Consider the following 21573-nt stretch of genomic DNA (forward strand, 5'->3'; position numbering starts at 1 on the left):
TGCTTGGGACCTAGGATTTTCTGGATAAGGGATCACCATACCTTAAGTCTGCTAGAAATCTTGTAACATTAAACATAGTAGGATTGTTTGATAGGATATGGCTTCATGCAGCTTAGTTACCATCCTGTACAAGGTACTCTCTAATTAGAAAAAGAATAATTTGCTTAAAATGAACTCTGTGTGAAATGACCTTCTCAAAATTCTGAATAACATGTTTCCAAACGAGGGATTGCATTATATCTAGGAAGTTACCTAACACCTAAAGCAGTTTATATATGGTTTATATATGGTATTAAACAATAGGTGAAAAAAATATTTGTATCAGCACCAGAGTTTAACTTCAGATTTAGCACTTGGCCATTTTTTTCCATAGGCGAAATATGTGCTACAAATAGGGTTGCAACCTTTTATGGAAATTACCAGTTTTTCTATATTTTTATCTTTCTCTCCTATTCATAACATTGGAATTGAGACATTTTTATTGGCCAGGCTGGTAAACTGAACTAAATCCAGACAAGGCATTGACATTATCTTGTGAAATGCACGTATACTGTACTTGTTGACCTCTATAATAGATATCTACAAGTGGAATTTGATTTATATAGATATATTTAGAGCAAATATTGTCGATCTTTATACAGTGTATTTTATTCCTATTTATACAACGCTTAAAAAATTCAGATCACTTTTATTCACAAAAGAATCAATTTGTTCATGAGTAGCTTGCCTTTACCCTGTCTTACACTTATCCCCCCCACTCCCTGCTTCTCAAAGCATGGGCTGCATCCTGGGAGTGGGCCTTGTTTTGTCTTTCATGTGTCAGAGCAGCCAGACTGATAGCCAGGTTCATGTTTCTACTACTCTGCGCAAACTTTACATGGCTTTGAGTGAAGACAAAAGCAGAACAGTGCAAGAAGTAAGTGTGATCATGTGGCGTAAATTGTAACAGTTTATTGTCTTTCCTTTAAAGATTTTTAATAGAAAAACATATATTTCCATGCTTTTCTTCCTTTTACATTTCCAAGAGGATTTGAAAATATTTAGAAAGACATTTGACTTCACATAATGCTTAGGCACATATTGAGCGGGCCTGATAAGAGAGTCTAGTTCACACAGCAAAACCATTTTTTAGCTTTTTTTTCATTAATGGTCTGCTGTTTGCATTATGCATACCAGCATACTTCAAGGAACAAACATGGCTCACCCTGTTCCATCATTGATTAATTAATTCTTAGGTGCTTTTAGATAATATTGGGTAGGATGAGTTGCTAAATAGCGGGGCTACCATGTTAGGAGTGAGAGACATCAGGGAATGTCAGTGAAAGTTTTGGCATTATCTAATGACATCTTAGTTTTCTGATGTGCCACAAGCATCAGGGACTAAAGCAAATTAAAACGTCTGAGAGAATATAACTAATAATATAACTAGGGCAGTTGACTGCCAGTATTAAAGTGGACCATTCACCAAGACATAAAAAGCTGCATAATAAATGTCCTTTTCAAATTAACCATGAAACCCAAATTATTTTTTTTATTTTAGCTTTCATAGCTGTTGTAAACTCATTTAAAGTCTCAACTGTCAATCAAATATTGTCTGCCCCTCCACTATGCACTAGGAATAGAGGCGGGGCAGGCATTTACTTTCACTTTCCATTCAGCACTTCCTAGATGTCACTGCTCTCCACACATTCCCCTTGATCTCTTCATCCATTTAATTGTGTAACCAGGGCATGGGGATGGACATCCGGTCCTCCGTCCTCCTCAAGATTTTGAGATAATGCAAGGCTTGTCTTAATAACAGTGTCCACAAAATAGCTGCTGTCTGCTTGCTATAATTATGAATTCCCAGAGGGAAGGAAACGAGTCAAAATTTTACAATGTAATTAAAGGAACAGTAACACCAAAAAATGTAAGTGTTTTAAAGTAATGAAAATATCATGTAGTGTTGCCCTGCACTGGTAAAACTGATCTGTTTGCTTCAGAAATCACTACTATAGTTCATATAAACAAGCTGCTGTGGAGCAATGCCGGAAATTGAAAAACGGCTATATGGCACAGGTTAACTAATGGATAACAGATAACACCATTAGACAGACAGAGCTTATTTGCTATCTGCTGTGTAACCTAAGCTTTTTCTCCTTTGAATGGCTGCCCCCATTGCTACACAGCAGCTTATTTATATAAACAATAGTAGTGTTTCTTAAGCAAACACAGCAGTTTTACCAGTGCAGGGCAACACTGCATTATATTTTAATTACTTTAAAACACTTTTATTTTTTGACGTTACTGTTCCTTTAAAGTTCGTCTTGCTTGACTAACCTGATAAAATAGGATTTGAAATTGTTTTTTTGGGTTACAGGTCCCCTTTAAGAGAAAAGTGGCACACAAATGCAGCCTACTTATTTAAGAGTCCATCCATCACCTTTTTAGGGACAGATCCTGTTTCATGGTCTAAATTCCTGGAAAACATGTCTCTTGCACTCCCCCTAATTCATACATATGCCCCTGTCTCCCCAAGGGACAGCAATCAGTTATAATGAAATGCCTTTATTAAAGCATCTAGGCACAAAGGCAATGTTTCAAACCTCGTGGGATCTTTGTCAAGCTTGACAAACAGCCTATGAGGCCTGAAATGTTTCTGGTGAGCCCAGAAATTATAATAAAGGCAATTATTACAACTGAATGCTATCCCTTCGAGATATATTGCAGAAAACGAGTGGAATTGCAGCAGGATGTGCATTTGTATGTGAAAAGAGTTAGTTACCCTCACCTGCAATACAGAAAAATAGCCATGCTTGCAATTTCAACTACCATTGCAGTCATCTGCACCTTTGCTATTTTTCTGTATTTTGTAAACTGCTTCAGCTGTTGTATTTAAACCACAAATGTAGCTGCAAAGAGTGGTTTTACTTTCTCTTATTAATACATTGGATTTTCACACTTTTTTCTTTAGAAGTGTCATGTTCTTGGAAATACAGTTTTCATTGTTTTGAATTTCCCAAAACAGAAAGTGCTGAATTCTGTCTAATAAATATTAGATTGAATGTATAAAACCATGTTCTTCCCTTGTATCATACACTGATAATACATGAGACATGAGAGCATTTTGGAATATGTCTTATTATCAGTGTAATATTCACATCAAAATTTGACTTTGGTTTAGGTTCTGTCATACTCTTTGGCCTGTGTGACCATATCAGCGTTCAGTGCCGGAATCCTTGGTGCCGAGGAAGCTGAAGAGCATATGAACAAGCTGCGTATGATGACTGAGCAAAATCAACAGGTTATTTTTGTATGCTTTGTTTTTAAAAGGCAATAAATCCCAAATGGAAAATGTCAACGATCCAAATTGTCTGTAAACATTTAAGTAACAGCATCCTCATTTAAAATCTGCTGCCAGAACTTTGGGACTCAAGGCAAGAGTGGTGTTCTGTGAAGTGGGCACCACACAGTACTACAAATATATCTCTGTGTAGTTGTAGAAATTATTTTAATCCTTGTACTCAGTGGCTGTTAAAACAGCAATAACTTCCACCAAATGTAGCTGCTTTTGGAAGAATTTTAGATGATTGCTGCTTCAGTTAATTGATACTTCTGAGATTCCTTGTGTGTAAAGGTCAGGCCACATAATCTCAGTAGGATTGTCCTGACTTGGCCATTCCAGAACACAAATTTCCATTTTTCCTGTTGCTGATTTACTACCGTGTTTTTGGTTATTGCATCACCCAACTTGTGTTAAACGCCAGGTGGCAGCCCACTATCGTATTATTCTTCTGTGAAATATTTTTATACAATATTAATTCATGATAGCAAACTGTTCTAATCCTGAGGCATCAAATCAGTCCAAACCATGATGCTCCCTCTGCCATGCTTCCGTGTTGTCATAATGATTTGGTGCTGGCATTCAGTTTTTTCCCCACTGCCTCTTACAACTCTACATTCTTTCACAAACCTTTGGCCCAGAAGCATTTTGGAACATCCAGGTGGTCTGCAGCATTTATTTATTTTTAATGAAGAGCACTTGTCTCCTCTGTGGTGTCTTCTATTAACATCATTTTGGCTTAAGGTTTTTTTATAGAGAACACATGAATTTAAGACTTTAAGGCATGTTTCTGCATGTCCTTTGCTGTGGCCCTAGGGTTCTTTTCCACTCCTTCAGCACTGTATACTGCACTGTTGATCTTTGTGGGATGCCCACTACTAGAGCGAGAAGCAACAGAACTGAATTTCTTCCACTGTTGTTACTGTGTGTTATTCAGCCCTTTTTAAAAAAGCATGTTTTGTAGCCTGTACCTCTGCCATTCTTCTTTTAATTGTCTCTGATCTTTATTTGATCATGCATCACTCGTATGAACAGATCTTACCTAAAAACAAAAGACACAGTGTCAGTGACCAGACACATCCAGGTCACATCCAACCAACACATCCAACTTCTTCTCATTACTTGGGACTGCTGACTCCAAATCGACCCATATATGATAGAAAGGAAAACAATTCACCAAGTGTGTTTATATTAGGCAGGGTTTGGGGGAGTTATTTCATTAGTAGCTATGAAAGTAAATGCTCTGAAGGAAATCAATACTGGGATTTTAATTTGGATCTATTCACCTTCTCCTTGTTATGCAGACGTATCATAAATAAGTAATTTGCCTTCCATTGTTTCACAACATTATGGATTTTCTAAGTATGCAGCTCAGTCTCTATGTTTAATATCCTCCAGTGCTTAGAATTTGTAAGTAAACCTTGAAATGCAAATTAGGGAAATCAAAATTAAACTGGAGCACACATACCAAAAATACAGTAGATGCTGCTCTGGAGGGAACTCATATTACTTATGTACATATAATTGTATGAAGCTGGACAGTAGTTTAATTAAGTAAATCTGCTTCTGTATTTCCTTTGTAAAGTTTTTATTCCACCCTCACTCATTTTTTTACTGCTGTGTAGTCACCTTAAATTCTAAAGATTATATCATTTCAAAAATATATTGAAACTTTGCCTCATTTAACTACCGGCTTTTTCATATAAATAAAATACTGTATAAAATTTACACATTTTCTAATATCTTTGTTTTTTTTTTTTTTATTACAGACTTCTGGCTTAGCTCTGGCACTGGGAAGCATTGTCCATGGGTTGTCTGTTTGTGGACATGGTAAGGCAGAAGATCTAAACAGCAGGTTGCTGCCTGCCTGGATAAAGATTCTTCTTGCGGAGGTGAATACTACTGTAATTACTTCAGATTTTGAACCAGAATAGAACAGCTGTTTTTTTTCTAACCACTTAAAATTAAAAAAATCCGCAAGTCATGTCAGTTTCTGCATTTTGTTTTAGGGTTGTCCCACAATGCAACGTCTGGCAGCTATTAATGGCCTTGTGGCATTGGTAGGATCAGAATCTGCACTGATTCAAGTAAGTAAATGTAATTTTACCCTGAACTGCCATGCAGCATAAAGTGATGCTTGAAGGTGAACACTTTTGAATTTTCAATTGGATTGAGAAGAGGAGAATTATGTAACCAGTAGTATGCAATACAGACTGTAGTGGGGAGAGATTTGCATGTGGCAAAAAAGTGAACCTAGTTTCTCAGTTCATTTGAAGGGTCAGATGTTTTAGTCAATGTGATAATCAGGTTTAATTGTGGGCGGCCTTGACTTGTTTAAAAAACAGAAGTCTGTGTCTTCACTGTATGAGTCTAAGCAACACAGTTTTGTGGATATGTGTCATGGTTCAAACAATGGGATTTGTGATGCCCTCTGAACACCAATTAATGAAGATCACCATGCCAATGTCAGGCAGATTGTATACAAATACAGACAATTCAACACCATTGTTAACCAACAATAATCACACCAAGAGGCCACAAAAACCCAAGATAACTTCTAAGGAACCAAGGATTTTTGGGTTTGAATAAAAAGTGTTACATTTAGTGGAAGATGTCTATGAAGATTCTCATTTATCTAGGTTATGATATATACAGTATCTAGTAAAATTAAGTCAAAGGCAACGGGACATTTAAAAAAAAAAATTTCCTTGAAAATGTTTCACCACTCATCCGAGTGGCTTCTTTGGGAGAAAGAACAACTCCATGTAAGAGAATGGCACAACTTAGAAGGGCTAACTCCTCAGGACTAGACTCAGGAGTTTCTCTACATCTCAAGGTAAAGGGGAACTCTAAATGTCCAATTGCCTTTGATACTGAATACTAGATACTGAACATTTAGTGGGATACAAACACTGCAATTCAGCATAAAAACGTTATCCCATCTGTGAAACATGGCAGGGGAAGTATCTCGAATTTGGACCTGGTTTGCTGCCTCTGAACCAGGAAAGCTTGCCATCATTAATGGACTTTGGATTTTGAATTATAGCTGCACATTCTGCAGGAAAATGGCAGGGTATCCATCTGAAGCTCAAGAGAAAGTGGGTCAAGGCAACAATCCTAACCAAACAAGGGGACCTACCAAATAATGATTGCAGGAGAATAAAGCTAATGTTTTGGAGTGGTCTAGTCCTGACCTGAATCCTATAGAATTTGTAAAAGATGCCGAAGCAGGCAGTTCATGCAAGGAACCCCACCAACATCCCTGTGTTGAAGCTGTTCTATAAGGAGAAATGGGTTCAAAATCCTCCAAGCCATCTGCAGGACACATTTAGTTGCAGTTATTACACATGGTGGTATAATTCGGGAAGCACAGGCCTGGATGCCAAAACTGCACCAGGCCCCTCCCAGTCTGCCCCCCAGCATGCGCCACATGCATGCTATTAGGTTTAGATTCTCTACTATGATACACAGTTACTATGGCAGGCCTAGGTGTAGTTGTACCCACTGCTCCCCTGGTAGTTAAGCCACTAGACACACCAGTTACTGAAAGCAAATGTTCACATACAAATATGAAACTGAATCATTTTCCTCAATTAATAAATGAACAAGCATTATGATTTTTACTCATGCATTTAATTTGGTTCTCATTCTGTAGTATAAGGACTTGCATGAAAAACATCACATACTGTATTATGCAGAAATCTTGAGAATTAAAAAGGGTTCAAAAACTTTCCGTTTCAAATACCACTGTATATATCTGATTGTCCCTGCACTGTAAAGTGAATTATAGTAGACATTCTACCAAAATTAACTTAATATTCAGAAATTACAACACTTTACATTGGTCCTCTGAAAATAGGGTTGCCACCTTTTCTGAAAAAAAAATATAGCCTATTTCTTCCCTATTAATAACATTGAGATCAAGCTTGAATTATAGCAGCCAGGTGGCACCCCTACCTGAGAAGTTTCAAACTGAGAACCTACTGTAGATGTATTCTTGCTCCAGTTTTGTCTTTTACTAGTATATACATACAGTATGCTGTATAGTAGTTAGTGGTCTACCACCGTCTTAGAACATTTCTTCAATGCTCCATATAAATTATTGCAGGAAATTTGCTTTTTAGAAAGATATTTTGCAAACATTTATTTTGAATGACATCTGTTAAGGATTCCACTTACCTAATTACAGTATAACTATAGCTAACTACAGTATACAGAATATAGTCATTCCTGGTATAGTTCCAAATATTGACCCCAAATTTTGCACTAATCTGTATTCATGCTTTGCCCCCAAATCCACTGCCTTTGCCACCCTGTGGGCTAGCTGACAGTTTGGAATCTGTCTTGCATTCCCAGCACTATACTTTTATGGTGTGATTTATTATTATTAGTAGGTTTGGGAAAACAGTACAGTAAACAGTGAGTAAATTCTGTAATTGGCTTGTGTTTTCTTAAATTTTTCCCCCTGAAGTCAGATTTTTTTTCTCTTAATTGGATTTTTTTTACACGTGGCAAACTTCTTATTAGCTGAAAAAAACCCAGCATAAAAAATAAGACTGTGGGATTAAAAAAAACTAAATGAGGCGCAAAAGAGATTTAAATAAAATCACCTTTTTAAACTTGACTGAACCTATGCTAACCCCTTTTTAATAAATTAGTCCCTTAGGCCACGGCCAGACGATGGCGGATCTCAGCCTGCGTTTCTCCGCTGGTCGAGAATGTGGTGGCCCGCTGCTCTTCCGGCTCCTGCTCTGCCTGCACCCGGAAGCATTGTTTCCATGTGGGTGCAGATGCAGCGGATTTGGCACCAAAATCTTATTTGTTGTCTGTCCCTAGCCATAGTGTTTATCTGTACAGAAACCCATTATCAAGATAGCTCCAAATTATAGAAAGGTTGTCTACCCAAATAATCCAAACTTTTAAAAATGATTTTTCTTTGCAATAATAAAACAATAACTATTTTTTTTATGCTGTGCCATGTTATATTTATTTTTATGTATATAACCAAAAAATTCAAAAGATATCTGTCCCAAGGCTTTTTTCTTCAGTAAAAAATATTTTATTTAAATTCACATTAAAATTCAGATACATACTGACCCCACATGGCCCACCTTACGCGTTTCGCACCTTCCGGCGCTTAGTCATAGGAGTCTCCTGGTACAGCCATTATAGGCACACTAAATATGCCAGGACTCAGGAAGGTTAAGTGACTTTTACAGGATCCCAAGGAGGTGCAGTAACCTATAGCAGTTATATCCTGGCTTTTAAACAAGTGAACCAGAAATTGCTACCTGCTATTGGTTTTATGGGCTACTAAACCTTTTTACAAACTTTGTTCCTATTATTACATAACACCATAAATGATTAAGGTTGAATTTCCCCTCAAACCCCCTTATGTATACATTCTTCTCATGCCTAATTTATGTCACCTAATTCTGCAGTTCATATCTGTCATACTTATTTACTTATGTTTTAGATCCACTTTATGTTCTGTAAAACACATAAATATGTAGTATTGTATGTTGTATGTTGTATAAGGGCATAATAAGGAGAGCTAATGAATTATCTTTAAAGCAAGACTGTGTTTTTATTTTTCTGTAGCTCAAATCTGAAGCAATCCAGTCCTCCCAGTTTCAAAGCAAGCTTAATGAAGTCATTAAAACCATAACTCAGGTAATGTATACTGCACTAAATGTGGGACATGGCCTTGCTTAAACTTTTTTCACATTAGGAAGTGAAGTGATAAATATAGGAGAGGAGCTCTTTGGCATACCAATAAGATCCTTGAAATAATTAATACTGAAACACAGTAACACAGCACAATTGGGCAGTACTCGGGTGCAGTGCCTGTTATTTTACAATTTCCCACATTCACCACATCCAGCCTGAAAACTATTCATACACCCTTTCATAAAGATTCTCTAATAATCTGGAACAGGTTTTAGGAATTATTAAGCATTTCAATTTTCAGATTATTAGTTTTTCTGGAGTGATTGGACTTCAGACAAATGCCGCATGGATTCTTGGTCATCTTCACTTATCCAGCATTTCATCTTCTCAAAGCAGAACATCAGGTAAGCGAATTCGCTGAGCCCTTCCAAACACATTAATTGTAAATTCTTTCCTTTAGTCAGCTAAACTTACTTGCCTGTAAGAATAAATTTAAAGGAGAACTAAAACTCAACAAAGAATTGAGATGCTTTTTTAAAACATATTATGGGTTTGGTTTCATCTAGAGGCTCAAACAAGGAGGTGGATGTTAATTTGTTTTGTAGAATAGTATACCTGGCCTAGGGTGTTTATGCTGGTCTTAGTGATTGTCTTTCTTCATGCCTTGGTTCCATTTGGTCTCTCCTTTTTGATATGAATTATAATGAGATGTGCATATTTTTGATATGAGGTATGTGTATGCATCTGAGTTTATATCTGTATTCATATTTACATGGTTACTGTTATGGAGCCGTTGAACATCTGAACTAGTATAGTAATTCCGGTATATAAAATACCGCCGCATGTTTTAGTTCTCTAAAAAAAACTCATTAAGGGGCAAATTTACTAAAGCGTGAGTCTGCTATCGCTAGCGCAAATTCGCCAGCGTGACGTCATTTCATTACTTCGCTGATTTACTAACGAGTGCTGCTGTAAAATCGCTAGCGAAGTCGACATACTCTAGCGCTGCTTCGCACCCTTACGCCAGGCGAAGTTGCGCTATGGTGAAGGGACGTAACTACGCTGATTCACTAACTTGCGGATTTTACTGAACGTTGCCTCTTGTGCCAGACTTTACTTCGCCAAGTCAGACCAGGCAAAGTTCAATACAATACATAGGAGTTTGTCCAAAAATAGCTGAAATTTTTTCTAAGTCCCAAAAAACGCTGGCGTCTTTTACTTTGTAAAGGGTGATAGTATGAAAAATAGCGTGCATTTTTTTGGGGGGTACCCTCCTTCCTCCCTACATTTCCTAACATATGGCAACTCAATGATACAGTGAGCACATGTGTAGGGCAATAGAACACCTTTATTTTATTTTTTAATGGTTTCCTGGGCTTGTGTAGTGTAATGTAGTTGCTGCAGCATATACGTCCATTCAACTTTAACTTCGCGCCGTATGCAAATTAGCCAATGCTAGCACAACTTCGCTTTGCCTGACGAAGTAACAGTAGCGCAACTTCGCTACCGTTCGCCTCCCTGAGCACAACTTCGCATTTTAGTGAATTTGCGTAGCGCTGGTGAAACGACGCCCAGCAAAGTACAGCGAAGCTGACGCTGGCGCAACTTCGGATCTTAGTGAATTTGCCCCAATGTGTGATAGTAGTGATTCTGCAGCTGTGACTGAGTTTTGTGATTTCTTGTTACAGTTCCTCCAGATTTCGGCTATCTGCCTGAAAGAAGTCTAATTCGGGCTGTAGTGGATTTTCTTATTTCTGCTGGCAAGAAAGGTTAATGCATGTATTTTTCTTTTCTATTCCATTTTCACAAACTTGATTTGTTAAGGTCAGACTCAAGCTTGTTTTAAAGCACTTCAGAAGAGGGCATCTTTCCTTCAAAATGTCCTTGGTGAAAATATGAATGCACATTGTAGAAGCTCATGTCAGGGAAGGCAAATTTTTGTTGGGCCAGATCTACAAGCTTCCCACCAGCTGCCAAAACATTTGACATTCCAGAATTATGGAGATTTTCCCCCTCAAGTTGAGGCCCCAGCCTCATGCAGTGGCCAATCATATATAGTATAATACTGACTGGCACATGGGCAAAATGGAGAAATAGCAGACAAGGGGTCATACACAGTATGGTCCCTTTACATTGCTTATCAGGGCTGGACAAAATGAGCTTCTTTAAAAAATCTTTATAAATAAATTAAGAAATGGGCATTAGTCATAAACTGTATGTCAAGAAGCTGGTTTGTTTAATCTATGCTCATCACTGGAGTTAGAAAACCAATTCTACACACACACATTCATTGTATAGTCAGGTCCTCATGTTACCTCATGCAGCAAATCACAGATTGTTTTTTATTTAAAAGATGTTGCAGAAATGTCATGTATTATGTAATGGTTTTTTTTTTGCAGGCCCTGAATCTTTTCCACCATGCCTAGTTAAGGTCTGTATATCTTCCATTGCTGCTGCTGCAGAGGAACATCAGTACCCTCCTGTTAATTGGGCGTCCATTCTTGCCCCTCTAATGAGACTCAACTTTGGTAAATATCTTTACCTATGAATAACTGTAGTTACTTTTCTGGGGTTACATATTTGATGGACAATAAATATTTTAGCATTTTGCAAGCAATTTCTATTTGGGTCCCTGAATGGAACACTGCACAAACAAGTAACTTTATACTTCAACCTTTCAGTCATTTTACATGACCTTTATGAAAAGTAATATTAAATTTTTTTGCAAGGACTGGGGGGAGGAAGGGGACAGAAGGGGGTCGGGGGGGGGTCCAATTCGGCGCGCCTGCGTTAGTTGCAGGCTAGAATCGGCGGCCCAGTGCAGGACTTTCCGCGGCCCGGTGGTTGGGGACCCCTGGTATAATACATTGTTAGGCCCCCATAGACTTAATTGATTACTACTTACACTGGAAGGTGCTCCTCTCCTGTAAAAACATGTAAGTGGCAGGATGTCTAAATTTATATTTATCTCTTTATTTGTATTTTAGGTCAGGGTTATAGTTAAAAGTTGTGTGGCAATTTGACCGCTAAATCAAATGGGTAAAAAATAATTTTTGATCAGGTTAATGCAAACAAAAATGTAGCACTTTAGCGCTCATCCCTTTTCTATATTTGCCCTTGCACTTAATTAATAATCCCTTCAAGGCAAATCTGTTTTTACTGGCCAGTTGACAACATTGCTAGCCTTGTAGATGTTGCATAAAGTAAAAAGGCTTTTTCCAAAGGTACACCAAACTAATTATTTAAATTGGCTGCACTACAGCTTACACTTAAAAATGATTTGGCCTGTGGGATGATTAGTTAAACACAACATAATATGATCACTCCAGAATAGCACTGATCCATCTAAATTGCATGATGTTGCTTTTATGGATTATCTGGGAAACTTACACGCCCTCAGGTGTGGTGTGTGTGGTTTGGCTCATCAATAAAGATGGCATTGTCCTCGGGAGATGTTGTTTTGCCTGAAGATTGTTTCTAAAATGCATAACTGTGTTTTCTGTACAGGGGAAGAGATCCAGCAGCTTTGTATTCAAATAACAGTGACACAGGCGCAAAGCTCCCAGAATGCAGCAATGCTTCTAGGAATGTGGCTGGTGCCCCCACTGGTTTATAGTCTAACAGTGAGTTTTTTTTTATATTAAATCAGATATTGAGTCAGTGTTCATTGTTAGTGGAGTATGCAAATTCATAAGCTTTATTTAATGAGTCGTTTTACTTTATTTCAGGAATATTTTCAGGTTGCCAAGCAACAGCACAAAAGCACTGTAACCAATAAAGATGTGATTGTTAAATGTGGAGCTCAGACAACATTCCCTATAAATAAAAATGTATTGTAAAAATGAATTCTAGCACAGATAATGATTCTGTATCCACTCCCCACTGCATGTAATTTGCATCAGGGAGTAAGGATCTTGCATGCTAAATGCTGCTACTGAGCAGTGCTGAGCACAACGAACTCAAAGAGCATAATGTGTTTGACTGCTGGGAATCCTTCTGCCCTTATAAGTGCCCAAATAAGTAATCATGCATAGAACAGACATAGAAATGTAGATATGTGAAAATATACTAGTGAATCTTAATGTGGTTTTGATCTTTATCTAAGCAAATTGTTCCACAAGAAATAATTCAGCCTGTTCCTTGCAGTTTACAGGCCTTCATTTTAACGTTTGATGAATACATTCCAACACTCAAAAATATGAGAAGTATTTGGTTCAGAAAAGTGTTTATTTAGTGAAACCAAACAATCTCGGGTACATCACTAGATGGAGATTTGTTGCTGGAAATAATTCGCTACTCTGGATGGCAAATCTCCTTAAAACACCTCTGTATTGGTGTTAGTGGAAATCTCCTGTGCCAAAACATATGAATTGTACAATCGCTGTGCATTGCCTTCTCCTGCATTTTCCAGTGATTCCGCTGACACTAAATGCAAAGGTATTTTCAGGAGATTTTCTGGCGACAGATCTTCCTAGGTGCTATAACATAGTATCAAAGAGGGCAGATACAACTGACTGTTTCCATTTTTATTGTCCATTTCAGGTAAAGAGCCGTTCCTATCTCCTGAGCTCCTTACCTCTGTGGATGAGGCATGTGTCTGAAGATAAGCTACAGACCTTCTCTGACTTATTTATAGTGTCTCAGTTTGAGGACCAAAACAAGATGGTGGATTTGGATTTGTCCCTGAGCATTCTACAGGGACTCCAACAAGCTATGAAACTTCCTAGCCCCCCACAGCACTGCTGGAGCTTTCTGTGCAAAACAACCGAGAACATTTTTCACCTTTTACCAAGCAAGATTCGGGTAACCATGCTGTTCATTGTAATGCTAGTTATAATAGCAAGTATGCATCTATGATAAGTTAAATGCACTTGTTGGCCAGGTTGAGGGCATTAGTAACCACTTGAGTCTTGCTATTGGCCTCCAACATCCATTCTGACAGCCCTTTTAAAGAATGTTACTGTGTTTAGCTATGTTAAAATATTAACAAAGAGACATTAGTTAGCCTTTAGCCTTTTTTTGATTCTTGTATTTATGATGACTGGGTTGGTGATTTAAAAAATTAAATTGTGTTAACTGATTTTTTTTTCTTTTTATCTTGTGCATGGGATGAAGATGACAGATGTTGAACTATATGTTGAAGCTGCACACTGTGTGTCAGAGATGGCAGATAGTGAGGTTGAACGGATATCTCGCGTTTCAAAGGTACTGTACCTCAGTACCACCGATCGGTATGTGCTAAATTATATATATATTTATACTGTAAGTTGCATCCTATATGACAGTTTTCATGTATTGAAAGTTTTGCAATTATTCGGGAAACACAACTTGTGTAATTTCAGAAATGTCAGGTTTGTTAAAGTAGGTACTTTTTTTTTAGGAGAAAGTAGAGAAAGCTACCTTTATGCGAGCATATCTGATCTCACAGGGACGCTTACCTTTGTCATGCTTGAATGATGTCATTGAAGTGGCAACTAAGTGCAGAGAGAAGCAAACTATTACCAGGATGTTGCTGCAGGCATTTTACCAAATGCGTCTTACAAGCCACACAAACACGGGTAAATAACATTTCTCCTTATCTTTATTCTTTAATAGAAGTAGTGAAATATATTGTGCACATTGAAAACACTTATTAAAACACACAACTTAATAGAATCTGATATTAACAGTCATCACCAGGAATCAAATATGGGCTCAACCTCCAAACTGTTCTTTCTTCATTCGACAACTGTTTCTTACTTTTGAAAGTATGCCCAGTTAAAGAATGATTGGCTTGTTTGGAACCCTAAACTACAGGCAGACTAAGGGGCATATGTAATATGCTGTGTAAAAAACGTCAGGATAATACACCACCCATCGTCCGGCTTTGCCGTGTTAAAAAAACAGCGTAAAATTTTTATGCGTTTTTTTTAGATTGACTTGTAAAATAACGTAGACCAATCTGGCGTTTGCATGGTGTAAAATTACACACACCATCTGATATGTTACACACCATTTTTTCGACAAATTTCGTTTTACACAGTATAATAAATATGCTCCCGTAGAGTATGAAACCTTAGTTGTCTTTGCTTGTTTGACTTGAAGCTGATTTGAATGTGTTCCTCTGAACAACAACTCAATTCATAATTAATATTCTTTTGCACTGTGGGTCTGTACACTTGAGCAGACATACGAATACAGGAAAACTAATGACATTAAATGCAAGTAAAAAGCACAGTTAAGATTGACTACTGCTGTCATTGCAAAGTCAGTGCAAAAATACTTGCAATGGCATTTGTTGAAGTTATAGATTTTATAGTGCGCCCTTATTAAATGGGCTTTATGTCTAGTAAAGTCACTGATATTGGCAAATTGTACATAAATATTATAGCCAACAAATGGGTTAAATTATTATACTACCTGCTCAGCCATAAACCAAGAGTATCTCAAGGCATTTTTGTTAGCCAGTGAAATGGAACCAGACAGGCATCCCTTCTGTCACCAAACTTGCTCTGCTTTGTGCTAGCAGTAGAGAATCTAGCTGGCCAGATTACTCTGTTCCTTAATATTAGGGCATTAGAATTAGTAAAGTAAATATGTATCCCTATGCATAAATGGTGTATTATTTAACTTGGCAAACCCTAGAGAGCTTTTGACTGAGGTCTTCAATATATTTAAACGTTTTGCTAATTAACACCTGTTTAGGCTGTGGGAGTTCAAGAAAAACATGGCAATCCAGTTAATTTGACTTATTTCTGCAGAATAAATGACATTACATTGCATTCAGCCAAACCGTACCCGACAGTTCCAAAGTACACATATACAGTAGCAAGGTGCCAATTGCATCACGCAGGCTTCTCTTGAACTACAACACACAGTAACCATACTTTACAAGAGAGGAAACATTTTTGGATTAACATTCCCCTTTCCTTTAGGGCAGAGACACACGTGGAGATTCGGGGAGATTAGTCACCCGGCGACAAATCGGCTATTCTTTGGATGATTAATCTGCCCCAACTGCCTTCCCGCCAGTTAGAAAGTAAATAGCCGGTGGGATGAATAAAGTTAAGGAAACTCCGGCTGTCTTCTGAAAACGAACCGCTCCATTCCACCAGCGATTTACATTCTAGCCGGCGGGAAGGCAGTTCGGGGGGATTAGTCGCCTGAAGAAGAGGCGATTTGTTGCCGGGCGATATAAATCTCCCCGAATCTCCACTGGTGTCTCTGCCCTTAAAATGATAACCTCCTGATATAAATCACACACATGGACTTCCCCGCTGGAAATAATATAAAGTCCTCTATATGGCCATATCACTGGGGATATATATGCTAGCTCTTCAGATTTCTCGCATGCCAATCCCCTTGCTCCGGAGCTGACGAAATAAGACTTGCCCATGTGTCTGCATGTATATGAAGAGGGGAGGTGGAAATTAGGGTCAGGGTGCAATGAGTGATCCTGGCCTAGGGATACCCTATGTATAAATCCGACCCTGTGTCTAGGCACCACAAGTTAGAATACAGAACAATTAACTTGTATGCACCACACTCCATATGTATGCATTTATACGAGCTCCTATTCTTATTGTCCTTATTAATCATTGTTTTTTATGTATAATTTGCAGGAGTTCTGAAAAGGATGGAATGGCTACTTGACCTACTTGGTCACATTAGAAATGTAGTCAATCAGAACATTTCCGTTAGCAGTGTGGATCTCTGTGAGGTACATAGAGTATAGTGCGTATGAATGCTTATTAACCCTATGGCCATTGTGTGCCATGGTTACTGTGCTCTAAGTCCAGTTTATTAATGCCACTATATGCCTAGGAGGACAAACACAAATGGTGAAATAAGAAGAGTGTGCACAGCATGCAGTCATTGGTCCATTTCATCCATGCCTTGTATCCATACTGCTGAAGACACTGAACATAGTTAAAATATGTCTCCATGTGCCATTTGTCTCTGTTCTTATGAGTGCAGAGTCATATGGATGAATTGGACCCATAACTCCTTGTGTTTCTGTGTGCTATACCCTCAGCCTTCTGTAAACTTGCACTCATTATGCAGCCTCTCACGAGCAAGCACAACTCCCTTCACTGGAAACTAATCACAGATTGTATTTGTATGTCATTTATCCTCCAACATTATTGGACTCTAGGCTTGTAACTGTGAAGCATTTCAGTGCAAGTATAAACCTTCAACAGGCAACTATGTCCACATCTCATCAATCTGCTAACAGGAACTTGCGCAGCTGATGCAGACCTGGCTTCAACTGTACATGCTCAGTCGATCACAGAGAATAGGACTGTAAGGAGCACGAGATGGCACTTGCCAACCCTGCCGCTCTACTCTGCTTTACAATAAAAGTTGAGGAAACAGCTGTATGTAGGGGGTCCTGAGTTGTGCTTTTCTGAATGGGGGCCCAGTTATTAATAAAGATGTGTTCATCTTTTCACATTCAGCAACTCCAGAATGCTGACATTCAGGGTTCTCCTATCCGAAACCCCATATCTAAAGTTGTCACATGTGGGACGATTGATGTGATGTGTTTGCACATGGAAATATAAAACTGCATTGATCATAGGGATAGGCCTGATTGAGTTTTCTTTTTTTGCATTCTGAGATCCATGAGAGAAATGCTCTGCATAAGTTAAAATTCAATTTCTTTTTTAGGAAGTCGATTTCCTGCTGCAGGTGTTTGCGGCCTCAGTGGTGTCATGGGCTGATCATGCATCTCCCCTGCTTATTGGAGTCAGTGCCAACTGGATGGCATGGAAGGAGGAAGAACCATGTATTACATATTTGGGCAATTGTCCTGTGGATGTTGTAACTGTACAGCAATGTTTAATAATCCTTCCCCACAGTATGCAACTCTTGCTGGCCAAAGAGCCTTGGAAAGAACATGCCCAGAAGGTACTGAACTTGTTACTGATGTGTTTGTTTTCTGAGGCAAAACTTTTGGCTGTTGTGCTATTAAATGCATTGGATACTAAAGTAGAAGTTTGCCATATATTTCTTAAATTAAGATTCAGAGTGACAAAGAGCAGCCATATTTCATATCAAACAGCTGCTATTCTGCAATAATGAGTTGGTGTCCCTGTTGGTGTGCTTGCAGTGAATTAATACATAAAAAAGTATTCAGTTGCAGGGACAAGAATCTTAGCCTAGCTCATGCCATCTTGCTTTGTATTATCCCAATTATGTGGAGAACTAAGACTTATTGTAGTACAACACAGTAATACAGTGGTGTGAAAAACTATTTGCCCCCTTCCTGATTTCTTATTCTTTTGCATGTTTGTCACACAAAATGTTTCTGATCATCAAACACATTTAACTATTAGTCAAAGAGATAACACAAGTAAACACAAAATGCAGTTTTTAAATGAGGGTTTTTATTATTTAGGGAGAAAAGAAATCCAAACCTGTGTGAAAAAGTAATTGCCCCCTGAACCTAATAACTGGTTGGGCCACCCTTAGCAGCAATAACTGCAATCAAGCGTTTGCGATAACTTGCAACGAGTCTTTTTCAGCGCTCTGGAGGAATTTTGGCCCACTCATCTTTGCAGAATTGTTGTAATTCAGCTTTATTTGAGGGTTTTCTAGCATGAACCGCCTTTTTAAGGTCATGCCACAACATCTCAATAGGATTCAGGTCAGGACTTTGACTAGGCCACTCCAAAGTCTTCATTTTGTTTTTCTTCAGCCATTCAGAGGTGGATTTGCTGGTGTGTTTTGGGTCATTGTCCTGCTGCAGCACCCAAGATCGCTTCAGCTTGAGTTGACGAACAGATGGCCGGACATTCTCCTTCAGGATTTTTTGGTAGACAGTAGAATTCATGGTTCCATCTATCACAGCAAGTCTTCCAGGTCCTGAAGCAGCAAAACAACCCCAGACCATCACACTACCACCACCATATTTTACTGTTGGTATGATGTTCTTTTTCTGAAATGCTGTGTTACTTTTACGCCAGATGTAACGGGACGCGCACCTTCCAAAAAGTTCAACAAAAGGTATTTTTGGCAATCATTGAGATGTTTTTTAGCAAAATTGAGACGAGCCTTAATGTTCGTTTTGCTTAAAAGTGGTTTGCGCCTTGGAAATCTGCCATGAAGGCCGTTTTTGCCCAGTCTCTTTCTTATGGTGGAGTCGTGAACACTGACCTTAATTGAGGCAAGTGAGGCCTGCAGTTCTTTAGATGTTGTCCTGGGGTCTTTTGTGGCCTCTCGGATGAGTTGTCTCTGCGCTCTTGGGGTAATTTTGGTCGGCCGGCCACTCCTGGGAAGGTTCACCACTGTTCCATGTTTTGCCATTTGTGGATAATGGCTCTCACTGTGGTTCGCTGGAGTCCCAAAGCTTTAGAAATGGCTTTATAACCTTTGAAATTGAACTCAGGTGTGATAAACCACAGTTAAGTTATTTTTTAACAAGGGGGGCAATTACTTTTTCACACAGGCCCATGTAGATTTGGAGTTTTTTCTCTCCCTTAATAACGTAAACCTTCATTTAAAAACTGCATTTTGTGTTCAATTATGTTATCTTTGACTAATAGTTAACGGTTTTTGATGAGCAGAAACATTTAAGTGTGACAAACATGCAAAAGAATAAGAAATCAGGAAGGGGGCAAATAGTTTTTCACACCACTGTATATACAATTAGAACACATTGTTGTATGAAACATATGCTGCCTATCATGTATATCATTGTGATAAGGGGGTACCAGATGCTTTAGTAAAATCAATTTATTATTATTTACTTACACTTTTTGATCAGTTCTATTTTTTCCCCTTTTCATTAGATCATTGACTGGCTTATAAACCTTCTTGAGAGTCCTGAGGCAGCCTTATTGGAAACTTCAAGATCCATCATAAAAGGTCTGTACTGACTGTAAATGGTACTATGTGAATCTGATGTTTTTCCACTGGGTGCAGCAATTATCAGACGAAGCGTCCATCTACTGAACAAAATCTGCAAGCCATCAGCCTCCTGTTTTAATATGGATATTGGCAATTGTAGCAGTGCAACTATAGCACAAGCTTTTACAGCAATGGTTCTTGGCCTGAGGGTCTGGGGAGCCTCATGGGCCTTATACAATTTTTGATCAATAGCCATTTACAGTCATTTAAAGTGCCTAGATTTTGCCTTTTTTAACTGGATATTAGATTTAGATGGTCCTCGAGCAGGAGTAAAAGGAAAATAAAAGGGATGAATACAGTACAAGGTGCCGGACACGATTCAAAGAGGAGCTGAGGCTTCTCTTCACTTTATCTACTAGTGCACAAACACTTTCAAATTATTTTATTAAACATGACTAATCCCAAAACGAACTGATACAGTAGCTACAGTACCTGAATATTAGTTGTAATTACTGGGCTGCAATATACACACACAAATTGTTCCATGTAGAAACATGCTTTAAAGGAATAGTTCAGTGTAAAAATAAAAACTGGATTAATAGACAGGCTGTGCAAAATAAAAAAAAGTTTCTAATGTAGTTAGGCAAAATGTAATGTTTAAAGGCTGGAGTGACTGGATGTCTAGCAGAACACAACTTCCTGCTTTTCAGCTCTCTAACTCTAAGTTAGTCAGTGACTTGAAGGGGGGCCACATGGGACATAACTGTTCAGTGAGTTTGCAATTGATCCTCAGCATTCAGCTCAGATTCAAAAGCAAACAGTTATGACCCATGTGCCCCCCGTCAAGTCACTGATTAGTTACGGCCTGGTAACCAATCAGTGGAAACCAAGAGAGCTGAAAAGCAGGAAGTAGTGTTCTGGCTATTATGTTAGACCTCCAGTCACTCCAGCCTGTATACATTACATTTTTTGCTAACTAACTATATTAGATACATTTTTTATTTTGCACAGCCTATCTATTTACCCAGTTTTTATTTTTATACTGAACTATTCCTTTAAGTGGATTTATTTGTCTCAGACCAACAATGAAGGAGCCAAATTAGAAGAATAAAACAATCTTTGTGATCAACTGCATAACCTAATGGGATGGCAGTTTAATTAAGAAATGGTCTGTTTTCTATTATACATATGTAATAATTGCAATTTAGCATACATATTTTGACACCTCTTAATTTGTTTTAGTACCCCCTTACACATCCAAAGTTCTGTCTTTCCAGTGTATAACCTTTAATGCTTTGTAAATGTCTGTCTCTTTTAGCTACGATGCTAGGTCTAAGGAGCCTTTCGGAGTTTAAGAGGAAAATTGTATGGACAAGGGCCTATGGCTGGTAGGTTGCTTTTTGGAAAGTCAAAGCTCAGAAGACTAGCACTACAAACAGGAGCTGCAAGGAGGATCTGTGTATAACTTTCATTTAAACTGAAAAGGATTAGACATTTTCTTTGTTAATAAAACCAAAGAATTAGCTTTTTCACCAACACATTTGTTTACACGTGCCACCTCACAAAGTGCTGTTGTTTTCCTCTAGAATTGTTTGATGAATTGATCATCAGAAATAAACATTTTATGGTTTTGGCAAAAGGCAATTTTTCTATTAATTAAGATAAATAAGCATTAGCAGCAGTAAGGCATGGACATATTTATGTCAGGTAGTAGTATTATTCATTTTGGTCAGAATTACATAAACTAAAGT

General features: G+C 38.2%; 1 protein-coding gene across 4 annotated transcripts in view; it reads left to right on the forward strand.

Moving 5' to 3' along the window:
- The window catches only part of focad.L (focadhesin L homeolog), a 136416-nt gene extending 114955 nt beyond the window's left edge, over positions 1-21461 (forward strand). For all 4 annotated transcript variants that reach the window (XM_041563655.1, XM_041563652.1, XM_041563647.1 and 1 more), the window contains exons 29-44: positions 775-916; positions 3164-3283; positions 5092-5214; positions 5332-5409; positions 8924-8995; positions 9294-9396; positions 10681-10761; positions 11392-11520; positions 12500-12615; positions 13535-13795; positions 14108-14197; positions 14373-14550; positions 16594-16691; positions 17642-17881; positions 19765-19840; positions 21141-21461. In XM_041563655.1, coding sequence (XP_041419589.1) covers positions 775-916; positions 3164-3283; positions 5092-5214; positions 5332-5409; positions 8924-8995; positions 9294-9396; positions 10681-10761; positions 11392-11520; positions 12500-12615; positions 13535-13795; positions 14108-14197; positions 14373-14550; positions 16594-16691; positions 17642-17881; positions 19765-19840; positions 21141-21214 — 1981 coding nt within the window. In that variant the 3' untranslated portion in view covers positions 21215-21461. The remainder of the gene's footprint in view (positions 1-774; positions 917-3163; positions 3284-5091; positions 5215-5331; positions 5410-8923; positions 8996-9293; positions 9397-10680; positions 10762-11391; positions 11521-12499; positions 12616-13534; positions 13796-14107; positions 14198-14372; positions 14551-16593; positions 16692-17641; positions 17882-19764; positions 19841-21140) is intronic.
- The last annotated feature ends 112 nt before the right edge of the window (positions 21462-21573 follow it).

Source organism: Xenopus laevis, chromosome 1L, assembly GCF_017654675.1.
Source record: "Xenopus laevis strain J_2021 chromosome 1L, Xenopus_laevis_v10.1, whole genome shotgun sequence".
Taxonomy (NCBI): Eukaryota; Metazoa; Chordata; class Amphibia; order Anura; family Pipidae; genus Xenopus; species Xenopus laevis.